General features: G+C 38.8%; 1 protein-coding gene across 11 annotated transcripts in view; it reads left to right on the top strand.

Moving 5' to 3' along the window:
• LTBP1 (latent transforming growth factor beta binding protein 1) overlaps nt 1-12,836 on the top strand; it is a 454,228-nt gene that overhangs the window by 266,522 nt on the left and 174,870 nt on the right. For all 11 annotated transcript variants that reach the window (XM_031655059.1, XM_031655061.1, XM_021924743.2 and 8 more), the window contains 2 exons: nt 4,226-4,328; nt 8,056-8,127. In XM_031655059.1, the coding sequence (XP_031510919.1) occupies nt 4,226-4,328; nt 8,056-8,127 (175 nt within the window). The remainder of the gene's footprint in view (nt 1-4,225; nt 4,329-8,055; nt 8,128-12,836) is intronic.

The raw sequence follows: 12,836 nt of genomic DNA on the forward strand, positions 1-12,836 counted from the left end.
GATGAAGTTTTCCATGTGAAGGTAGTGAATAATTCACAAAGGAGGAATTCCATGTGTGTTTTTAACTTGTAAAACATCACCTCAATCTGTGCGTAAAAATATAGTTAGCGTGAGCCTATATCCACGTGATTACTCTCACCAAAGAACAGAACCTAGCAGTCATAGACAAGGATTTTCTGAATGCTGATCTCATCCTATTCCATGTGATTCTCTTCAGTGTGGCCTTTTGGTGTGGGAGAGAGAAGATCTTTCCTCTACCTTCTTTTCTTCTAGGCATGTCTTACATCCAGGTGAGACCCTGTGGTGTTCAGTGATCTCTTGGGTGAGAACTCTGAGTATGGCCACAAAGATCTCTCAGATGAAGTTTCTGGCTGCACATCGATGCCTCTTCATAGTTAAATAACTGAAAGGCATATGGAGAACTTTCAGTCTTGTTTTAACTGTGACTTCATCTCTTGTAGCTTATTCTTATACTGTGCAGACCCAGTTTCAAGACACACACAGTGTTGTGGTACCACTTATACTACCATTTATTTAATCAATTTGGATGGCTTATGCTGCTCTTGGCCGTGGACCTGCAAAAACAAAGCCATGGGATAAAGCGGACTGAATCATGTAATGAAAACCTTGTACCTTTCTGGAGGCCCAGTTGAGAAAAAATGATTTATTTTTGCCCTACCCAATAAAACATTCTAGGAATCCAAGGTGAAAATTGGATTTTAACTGCCTCTAACATTTTGAGCATATAAAATCAGCAAGTGTTGAGTGTTTTGCTTGATTAGGAGACGAACCTAAAGAGTCCAGTACAAGAATGATCTGTATATGATGTGAACTGGTGTCTTACATCAATTTTATAAAACTGGAAATAAACCCTAAGCACGCTTTGGCAGCCAGGTTGCAACAGTGGGGACCTCTGTGTTTTTACAGAATCATTTTGTTCCCAGTCTTAGACCTCGTCATTGTTGCCCTTTCCTTCCTTCAGTCCTTCATATTTCAGGGTTACATGTTTTGTGATTAAGCTCAAGGAGTATGGAAACTACCTGATTCCAGCCCTAAGTATGTGCCTGTCTTCTCTCAGGTTCCCGTTTGTTCTCACGTTGGATGTGTCTCTCCCTCTTCCTCTCCCCACTCTGCGTGTACATGCGGATGCATGTTTGTTTCGCTGTCTCTGGGACTACCTACCCACCTACCACTTTATCATATTTCCTTTGGTCCAGTCTTCCCCCATGTCTGAGACTATTCATCTGTGGCCCCACCGCTGTTCCAGCCTCGGGGACTTTCCCTCACTGCACGTGGTTAAACACTTCGCTGAGAGCCCTGTCTTCAAACAGACTTCTCCAAGTCAGTGCATTGGTATCTGGCACACAACGTCCCTCGCTGTTTATCCAGTTGTGTTGTTTTATGAGAGAATTTCCTTATCTCAAGGAGTGCGTGTCACGTGTCTACAGGAGTTACTGCCCCGGTTTCAAGAGATGTGATGGTCTTGGGCTTTACTGACGTACACTAGGGCTTTTTTCAGTGCCTTCCCCAGAATTACGTGTTTTTTCAAGTTCATCTAAAAGAAAAAAGCAATTGTTTTGGTATGCCTACTTTTGCTTAACTCAAAATGTCTTCAACACCAGCTTTATTAGGGAAATTCATTTTGTCTCAGGGTCATTTCTTATGGAGTCTGGTACTTTCGAGAGGGCAATTGGATTAACCTGTTTGATTGACAGGAGCATTTACAATCTACTCCACTCACATGCCTTCTACTCCCTGGGGAATCCGACAAATATTAGGGGCTTCAAATGGGACATCTGGAGTAGGGAGCTTTTATCTATAATAATAATAATAATAATAATAATGGTAATGATACCTGACACATGTAAGTGGTCAGCTATAATGTTCAGCATTGCACGTGCCTTTTTTTCTTTCATGTTTCATGACCCTGTGAGAAAGATACTACAATGCAATCTATGTTATGGGTAGGAAAATGTCTAAGATAATGCGTGTAAGAAGTCCTACAGTCAGAATTCATACTCAGGCCTCTCTAACTCCTGAGTCACATTTTTAATCACTATCATATACTGCTGTTGGAGAGCACACAGCATCCTGTTGAAATCATTAAAAATAATGAAACCTTAGAACATCAAAGCTATGATGTAACTAAAACTTAGCTGGGCCTTCTGTGGTTTGGTCTTGTTTTACAATTTGGATATGTAGTCACTTAGAGCCTTAATCAGAATGCTGCATGCTTGGACCTGGCGGGAAAGAAACGCTGTCCCTGGAGGCCTGCCAGGTGACTGGTGACTACTACCTGCTGTCCTTCTGAGGGCCACCACCTGCCTGGACCTTCTGTCACCACACACTGCTCACTAGCCTGGGGTATGGATGCTAAACTTCCATTGGTTTTCTTGTTGTTGTTTTTTTTTTGAGACGGAGTCTCTCTGTCGCCAGGCTGGCATGCAGTGGTGCGATCTTGGCTCACTGCAATCTCTGCCTCCTGGGTTCAAGTGATTCCCCTGCCTCAGCCTTTTGAGAGCTGGGACTAGAGGCATGCACCACCATGCCCGGCTAATTTTTTGTATTTTAGTAGAGATGGGGTTTTACCATGTTGGCCAGGATGATCTCGATCTCCTGACCTCATGATGTGCCCGCCTTGGGCTCCCAAAGTGCTGGTATTACAGGCGTGAGCCACCATGCCTGACCCCTCCTTTGGTTTTCATACAGCCATTGCTTGCCTGGATGACCTACAACTAGCTTGTTCCTTAATTCCCTAGGTTGTTTGTTCCTTTCTTCATGCGTGTTTCCTGAGCATTTGCAACATGTACTGTGTACTGGAATATAAACATAAGATACATATGCATTGAACAGAAATGCATCGCAGAGGCAGTAGACTATATAGACAGTGCTGTGGGATAAAAAGGAGGGAGGAACTCATTGGAATTAAGGAGATAGGGGAGGTTTCATAGTGATGGTTCTCAGAGCTATTAATACATGTCAAGGGTTGAATAAAGTCTATTCTGGGAAAGAAAAAAGGAGAGGGTGTTCCAGGGAGACGTGCTCCTTTTGGAAGGACGTGGTTTGTTCAGAAAATAAAGAGCCCTTTGGTATGTCTGCAGGATAGAGGTGGATGGGGACAAGAGATTGCCTCAGGTGGGAATAGGAAGGACCTTATAGATCATTCTGGAGTGTGCAGTTTTCAGACAATGGAGAGTCAGTGAAAGGTTTTCATCAGTAATGTGATCAGATTTGAATCAGATTGGAAAGACAACTCTGTAAACTGTTGGGAGGATTTTTGTAGAGACTGAGGCAGAGGAAGGCAGAATAACCCCTTGGATGCTCTGCGTTTACACGGGAGACAAAAATGTGGGGTGTGTTAGCCTGCACAGCAGGGGTGGAGAGTCAGGTGGTCCTCCCCTCAGGCTGGCCTTTGGATAGGTCCACAGAGCAGGATCTGTTTTCTTAGGCACTTCCTTGCCCCACTGAGGTGATCTAACTTCAGGCCCCTGCCTCTCAGCTTTTTCTCACTTCCTATGGTTGATCAGGAGTCTTACCTGGTCTTAACACTGGACAACCGTGTTGTACCAGTAGCCTGTAAGTCCTGCTTTCCTGCCTGCTCAAGCCGGTCTTGCTTAAACATGCTGGCACCTTCCTAGCTTGGCTGACCTCCCCGGGTCAGAACACTTGGCTGCCTGGAGCCTTCGTCTTTGCTACAGCTGATTTGGCCCAGCCAGTAATTGTTTCTTCTGTCCTGTCAGTGCCCAGGCCTTGGGGTTATAGGAAGATCAGAAGCCGCTTGTAGGTGGGACCTGTGCCATCTTCTCACGTTTTACACACATGCCATACCCTTAGAGTTCTGTTCCCAGATGATCCACACAAGAGATTTAAAGAGACAGATACAACTAAAATCTAAAAAGCCTATATTGATCTTACACATTATGAGGTTCTTATTAAGAAAAAAAGGCACTGGAAACGTAAGTTTTATAAAGTACTCTGAGCAGTGACAGATTTTCTTAGACTGGAAATACCAAGGTGCTGTCATTTGGAAATGTACTTGTTCATTTTTGTGTTGTATTGATTTCTGTCCAGGTATTTTCTTTGCAAGTTTTACAGTTTTTTTCCTTTCTAATTGTGTCGATAACAAGGGAACTGGTTTATAGTGTGACTGTGAGGTACAGCAGTGCTCTGGGGCTGGGCATCCTGCACTCAGTTAACCTTCATATTTCACACCTAATCATTGCAGTGTGGCAAAGCGCTCCCTGGCCTTTCAAAGCAAGAGGACTGCTGTGGAACTGTGGGTACCTCCTGGGGCTTTAACAAATGCCAGAAATGCCCCAAGAAACCATGTAAGTAATGTTTCCTCACTCCTTTGCAGGTCAATGTAGCATATCTGTTTTTTATGATTACTCGTTTAATGATGAGGCAGTATTAGACTTTCAAATAACTCTCTTACTGAATTCTAGAATGTAGTACTATAATATGCATTTCCAGAAAATTTGCAAGTCTGAAAAAGTTTTCATGTCAATTATTTTGTAATAAGCACAGTTATTAATTATCCTCTTTAGTTGGATTACTTATGGGAAAAAAAGTCTTAAGCGGTAATGAGCTAAAATGGACTTTTTGTCTCAGGGGAAGAGAAAATAAGATCTCTTTTAAAATGGTGAGTAAATGTTTCAAACCCTATAAAAAGTCAGTGCAGTTGTTATTTCCTAGGTTTAAATTCCTTAAATGAGATTTTTATTAATATCCACAATGTATGTTGTAGTTTTTGTTATGTTATCGGTTTTCAAATGTCATTAAAAGGAAAGCTGAAATGGAGAAATAATTGGTTGTTGATTTGTAAAAGAGAAACTTGTAATCACTAGAACACAATTCTTTCCCATTTTTTCTAACACTGGTTTTATGCTGTCACAGACCTCAGCAACATTAATCCGTATTAACACCCCCAGGCTTTGATTTGTTTTTAAAGTATTTTTCAGAACATATTGATCTGAATAAATCAGGTTTACACCTTTTTAATACTCTCTTACCAACAATAATTTGTACCCTTAGTTTTTCAATGTAGTATTAACTCTGGATAACTGATTTCTAATATCCAGAATATATTATTAGAATATAATATTCTAATAACTTTAGTGAAAAGTTCCTCATAATTAATGAATTCTTCATTTACAAAAATAATCCACGTAAATAAGGACATTTTCAGTACTGAGAGAATTTTCCAAGTAGATGTTCTAAGCTGATTTGATGATCATTTGCAATGTGAATTTCCAGGAAGTAGGTTGAGTGTGATGGTTCATCCTCACTGGAAGATCCATTTGCTTAAAATTATTTTGGCAACCTGACCAAAGGGATCGCTATGATACATTTGGTTTGATTTAAAAATTTTAGTGTTTGAAGTTAGGTAGACCTGAGTTCGATTCCCAGCTCTTTCATTTACTATTGAGTCTTATGGATCATTAAACAGGAATCTATAGCTAAAACGTTGAAAAGGCATTGCCCTCTTTTTTTTTTTCCTTAAACCTGCTGCTTCTTTGTTTACCGTGTCTGTCTGTCTGTAGGAATATTGAGGAGGATGATATATTTTCCACTGTTAGGTCTAAGGATTAAGGATGAGGGAAGTTAGTTTCATAGAACTTTGTTTTGGGGCTAAGTCTATGTTCTCTAATATTAAATACCTTCCCCATCTTTCTTATTTTTTTTTTTTCATTTACCCTCTTCTTTGTGTATCTTTTGCTTAGCTGCTTCTCTTCTCCCTCGTGTCTAAACCCCAAAGTAGCAGGGATGTGATAGACATTTAAGGTGAAGCAACTCCTACTGTCCTTTTTTGTTTTTTTAATCCCTCCACTCTTGACCTTTTGTCATTTTTGTCTAGAATTGCGTCATTTTTATCTAAGATAAGTTCATTGATTTCTGTGGTTTGTGAGCTCTATATTTTGATCTTGATAAGGACTTAGTTGAATGTGAACGTGCAAAGTTTGTCACTTTTAACTACATGTTGATGAAAATAAATCCATATGTTGGCTCATTTAATGTATAAAATTGAAGAAACTGCTTTCACTTCAGGGAGGGCAATGTGGACTATGAATGAAGTAAACTATTAACATCTTGACATTTATTCTGTTTGTGCTGTCTTATGTGACTCACTCCCAAGAAACACACTCAGGGTCACATTCTTCCTGTGTCATTTATAAAGTTTTCCTTTCCTTGGTTGGGACTCCTCTCTAAATCATGTTCAGTTTGGAAGGAAGCAGACTTTCCTTGGCTTTCTCCGCTATGGTTTTGTGTTCCACACCTCTTTTTTTTTGTTTGTTTTTTTCACTCAAACTAGTTCAAACTTTACTTTTCAAGTGGCTTTTATTTAACATTTGAAGTTTTTATTTAGCCACATACAGAACGGCCTTTCGTTGTTGATCGTTTTTTTTTTGTTTGTTTGTTTTTGCCGTGAAAACTTAATTTTAAATCTGCAAATGATTTCATCAAATAGTTTGTGACCCGTTAGAAATGTGCTTAGCATGAACAAGTCACTTGTCCTTTAAAACTTTTGAGAAGAAAATGAACATAAAATCCTAAACTGAGGAGGACTGTAAGAGATTGCCTGGTCTGGCTCTCTGCCTTGAAGTAGATGACGGTTGAAACTTCTAAAACAAGTTAATATCCATCTCTTTTGTCTTTGAGGAATTTGCAGCCAGAGATCCCACAATCTCTGCAGGAAGCGTGCTCCAGTGGTCTATGGGACAAGACAGACGTGAGGCCAAGGAGCTGAATGGGGGAACTCCCACACGCCCATATCTCCCCTCTTTTAATTTGCCTTTCCCAGATGCCTCACTGTGATCTCTTTTAGTCATCTGGGGGAATCTGAAGAGAGAGGAAATACAGCAAAGAAAAGAATTGAAGGAGAAGAGGGACACACCCCAGTACTTATTCACCCTGTTTGTTTAGTGGTGATAGATAAAGCTTATATGGGGAGGCTGAAATAATTTTATGTTTTAATAGAAAATTTCCCTTTTTATTTTCTACTTTCCCCTTTTACTCCTCTTTCAAGTCTTTTTAATGGTCTAATCTTTCATCCCATTTTGATTATAGCTTGTTTTCTGTTGCGTAGTATTCTCTTAATAGAATTCCTTATTGCAGGACATAGCAATGGCATTTGACATTTTGGGAGTGCTTGTCACACTCAGGCCCTGTGGTAGGCATTTTTCATGAATTCTCTCTAAACTGCGGAAGTACTCTTCCTGCTCAGTAGATGGGAATTACCCTCATTGTATAGAATTTCTGTGTGAAACCCAAGAGGCTTGTTTCCCAAGGTCACAGCTATTGATAGGAAGAGGATTTGAAACCCACTTCTGCCACATCCCAGAACTTTGGCTGCATCCACTATGCCAGGTGGCCTCTCAGGTCTCACTCAAGAGTATCAGAATCTCAGGAAACAGGATTTTGTTGAGAAGTTGGTGATTGCAACATTTGTATTGTTTGCCTATTCTGAGTGCAGCCCTTTTAATTTCCTGACTTCCTCTCATCACCTGCCTATTCTTCTCAGGTTCATAATAGTAAGAATCATCTCATGACTAGGATGTCCGAGCCAGTAATTAGGATGAGTGTATAATTTATTGTCTAAACTGGGACACTTTGGGGAGTAAAGTACTGTTAATTAACTTTGCTGGAATAACAGACATCACCCAGCATGTTCCAGGACATGTAGTAACCCTACCTACAATGGATAAGAAAATCCAAACCCTGAAGCACGTCACTGGGGAGGAATAGATGCTTTGTGATGGAAATATGTAATCACTAATTAGAAGAAAATGTACAACAATCTCAAGATTGTTTCAGTTAACATAATAAAGATTTACTGATAACTTCTTGGGACTTTATTGCAAAATAAGAAGTATCCTGAAAAATAAGCAGAATGGGAAAGAAATTATGGAGATATACATTGGTATTGGTTTCTTGTATTAATAAATGAATAAGTAAGTCTGCTGATGCCTTAAATGGCTTCAGATGTCGCTTATAATAGTCTAAGATTGTAAGAATGTAAACTAAGTGTGTAAAAAAGCATTTCTTCCCTTACAGCTTATCATGGATACAACCAAATGATGGAATGCCTACCAGGTTATAAGCGGGTTAACAACACGTTTTGCCAAGGTAAGACTAACTGAATTCATTGATGTGAACTCAACAGTTGTTTTGGCTTTTTAGAAACGTCAGTTGTTTGCCACAGCTTGCTCATTCGCCCAGCCTGTCACAGTGAACCATCTCATGTTCACTCCTTTTGGCTAAGGAAATAGAAGGAAATAAGTTTAAAGTATGGTTATTGGAATTGCTTTATTACCACTGACACTTGCTGCAAGTTTTTAATCTAAAAGAGTTTGGATAGGAGTTTGGATCACATTAGAGAGCACATGTGGTTTCCATGCTAGTCATATCCTTGCATGGGCATGTGTACATATGTGCTTGCATGCACCCACATGTACCTGGCAGTTCTACTTCATTGCCAATGCATGGTTGGGCAACAGAGTTCCCTTTTCTCCTCTCATCGAAATGTTGCTGGTCATCTCAGGAACTAGATATCAGAGTAAACACATTTTGCTTAGGCAAGAAGAAAAGCTATGTAGCTAAGTATGAAATGCCCTGAACACTTTTGCTCAGTTTATGTTGAACAGTACAGCAAAGTTGTACAAGCAGGGGGAAGCTGGGAAATTGTCTGGTCCAGTGTCTACTTTATAAATAAGAAAACGCAAGCCCAGAGAGGTTAAGTGACTTTCTTGTGGCAGCATAGAGCTGAGATTATAACTTGAGTTTACCAAGGCCTAGTTTAGTACCCAATATGATACCATATTTTGTTTTAGTTACTTTATGGGAAGATCAACGCTTCTAATTTCCCTTTACATGTCTAGGATGAAGATGTTATTAGTAACTTGGAAATACGTGTACATTGAAACCGAGAAAGCAGAGAGCCTCCCAGAGTCTAATAGAACCAAAAGCCATGTTGAGAACATGGCACATGTCTTCTGACTTGTGTTCTGAGGCTCTGTATCCTTGACCAGCATATGTATTTAGGATAGAGTAGATTAAGGTCATGTTACAGAGTATAGGTTAACCCCCTATTCAAATGGCTCACGTCAAAGGAATATCTTGATTACCTGAGAATTTTCTCAAGTAAATTGTCTATAGTGCTGCATCTGTGTAACTTTTTTGATGTGTAGAGTCTTTGTTAACATAAAAGACTTTTCTTTAGAAATGCACATATATTCTGTCTTTAAAAGACTTTTTCTTAAAAATATTGTAAGCCCTCATCGTGTGTCACAGAATGTTGAGAAAATTAGAATTAACCACTTAAGGAGAGGCCACCCATGACACATTTTGAGAAACATCTGTAAAACTTAGTAACATGGGAATATTGGATTAATCTATGTAATTTTAGAGTCAGAATTTAAGGTATCATTAAATTAATTAGATGGATGAATGAGTAGGTTAAATTAAATAATGAACAGATTTTAAGATGCATATTTTACAGTATAAACCAAGTTATTGTTTTATAGAATTGGATAAACGTCTATAGCCTTAGCACATTTGTAGAATGCATTAGTAGAAATAGAATGAACAGGGCAGTGGAAGTAACAACCTTGTACACTGTACCCGTCAGACTGATTTTGGGGTTTGGATGTTCAGTGTTCATTATTGTCTTTTGGTTAATAAAGTCAACCAGGTTTGTGAAGGGCCTGGAAACATGAGTGTGTTTAGCACACAGAAGTACAGACTGAAGGGAAATATAATGGCTGCCATATAAACACGCCTTTAAATGTTTGTAAACATGCCACTAAATGATTAACTGTCCTACAAAACAAGACGTACCTAATCACAGGGGACATTTCAGGAAACTAGGTGTCTAGGGGCTAAAACTTATGTGAAAAGCTGAGCTGTAATTCCTTTCTTTTTATTCACAGTCTCTGTCCCAGGGGACAGATGGTAATGATAGCATCATAGAACTGGAATGTGCCTATGAGCCATCTAACCTTATATACCGTTCAGGGTAAAAATACTCTATCATATCCCTGGCCAATAGTTATTATGAAACTGTCAAATCACCTGTATGGACAGGAAGCTCAGTACTTCCAAAGACATTTCATCACAAGGTTGTTGGGGAACTCTATTCTGCAGAAAAGGCTTTCTTGTAGTTGTTCCATTAAACTAGAGGACAGAGGAGGGTCCTTGTTTATCCTTCACTATTTCAATCCTGCATAGCTAATTGTTAGATACATTTTCCAGAATGTCAGATGCTCCTAATTTCTCTTAATGTCAAATGGATAAAATATACATATGTTCTCTAGGTATGGTGTGTTTGTTTTTATTTGTTTGCCATTTTTTACCATTCATGGATACTTGAAGACAGAAGGCTTACTCTCAGATAGTTTTATGGTGTTGTTTCTTCCTTATGTATTTGGAATAATTCACAGGAGAAGACATTTGGCCTTGAAGTTTTCTTTTAGAAAGTGTTTCAGTTATGGAGCAAATTAATAGCTATACTATTATTCAGATTTCCCATTACTACTTTGTGTCAGTTTTGATAATCTGTATTACCTTAGAAAGTGCCATTTTATCCAGAATGTCAAATTTATTAATATGAAATGTTTTCCTCATATTCTCTTGTTTTCTTTTTAATTTATATAGCAACCCCCGTCCCTTTTAGTTATATTGCTATTTGTGCTATATTTGTTTTTCTTGGATTAGGCTTGCCAGTGGTTTATCAATGTTACCAATTTTTTCCCCCAAAGAATCAATTATTTGCCTTGTTGAAAACATTTGTCTATTTCACTGATTTCTGTTCTTTGTTTTCTTTTCCTTTAACTTTTTGTTCAATAGCTACTGTTCCTAATTTCTTCAGATGCATACTTAGGTCATTGATGTCAGCCTTTCTTCTTTTCCTGAAATATAAATAAAAGTAAATTTCTATCAGTCTAGATTCTGACTTTAACTGTGTCCCCTAATTTTGTGTCATATTCTTATCTCTAAGTTCAAGTTTTAAAATAATTTCCTTTTATTTTTTATCAGCATATAATAATTATACATATTTACGGGGTATGTAGTGATGTTTTGATACTTAAAATGTGTAGTGATCAGATCAGGGTATTTAGCAAAATCCATCATCTTGAACATTTATAATTGGAACATTCAGTGTATTTTCCTTCTACCTATTTGAAACTATGTAGCTATGGAACACTAGAACTTATTCCTATTTAGCTGTTGCATTAGTCCGTTTTCACGCTGCTGATAAAGACATACCCAAGACTGGGCATTTTACAAAAGAAAGAGATTTAACTGGACTTACAGTTCCACGTGGCTGAGGAAGCCTTACAATCATGGTGGAAGCCAAAGAAGAGCAAGTCACATCTTACATGGATGGCAGCAGTCTGAAAAAGGAGCATTTGTGCAGGGGAATGCCTCTCTTAAAACCATCAGATCTCACGAAAATTACTGTCACAAGAACAGCAAAGGAAAGACTTGATCCCATGATTCATTACCTCCTACCAGCTCTCTCCCGTGACACATGGGAATTCAAGATGAGATTTGGGTGGGGATACAACCAAACCATATCAGCTGTCATTTTGTATCTTTTAACAAATCTCTCTTTACTTTCACCTTCCCTCTACCCTTACCAGCCCCTAGTTATCTTCTGTTCTACTTTTTACTTCAATGAGATCAACTTTTTTGTAGCTTCCACATATGAGTGAGAATAGGTGGTGTTTAACTTTCTGTTCCTGGCTTATTTCACTTAACATAATGTCCTCCAGTTCCATCCGTGTTATACAAATGACAGATTTCATTCTTTTTTATGACTGATTAGTATTCTGTTTTGTATATACACCACATTTTCTTTATCCATTCATCTATTGTTGGACACCTAGGTTGATTCCTTATCTTGGCTATTGTGACTGGTGCTGCAATAATAAGTTCAGTTTTTAAAAATTATTCTGATTTTATTATTGACCCATGGATTATTTAGAAATGTATTGCTTAATATCCAAATACTTGTGAAATTTTTCTTGTTGTATCAGTTGTTGAGAGAGGTGTTAAAATTGCCTGCTATGATTATGGAATGAATGTTTTTCTTTCATGTCTGGCAAATTTCAGTGTGTGGTTTTTTACCTTTACAATGGGTGTCTTATAGAAAACATGTAGTTGAGTCTTGCTTCTTTTCTACATTCTGATATTTCTGCCTCTTAATAAGGGTGTTTATTGCAGTATAATCTAAAGTAATTGATCCAGGCATAGCCCATAATTGGGGCCTAGCCTGAGAGGGTTTTTGGCTTTGCTCAGGAAATAATTCAAGGCTGAGCCAGCAGTGAAAGAAAGCAAGTTTATTAGAGTAGCAGGTACAACAGAATGGCTGCTCCATAGACAGACCAGGGCTATCCCACAGGTGGGGTGGCCCAGCATAGTAGCAGCAGCAGCAGCAGCATACAGCAACAGTAGCCATCCAGAGCAGCAGTCCCTGTAAATGGCTGGCTAGCTACATTTAATACTCACTGTTAATAATATGCTAATTAAAGGTCAGGTTATTTAGAATTTTCTAGAAAATAAGTGGAGGAGTTCCCGGAACCATGTAAGATAACTTCTGGGTCACTGTCATGGCATTTGTAAACTGTCATAGTGCTCGTGGGAGTGTCTTGATGCTAATGAGCAGTGAGGGTGACTAGAGGTTGCCTTCATGGCCATCAGCTGGTTCTGGCCGTTTTTTCTGCTGCATCCTATTTTGATTAGCAGGGTCATGATTAGTGCTCAGAAGATAAGTTCTGCTGATCTCCTACCTCATAATTATTGATGTGGTTAGATGTAGGTCTATCTAAACATCT

The sequence above is a fragment of the Papio anubis genome, chromosome 14 (assembly GCF_008728515.1).
Source record: "Papio anubis isolate 15944 chromosome 14, Panubis1.0, whole genome shotgun sequence".
In the NCBI taxonomy this organism is placed as follows: Eukaryota; Metazoa; Chordata; class Mammalia; order Primates; family Cercopithecidae; genus Papio; species Papio anubis.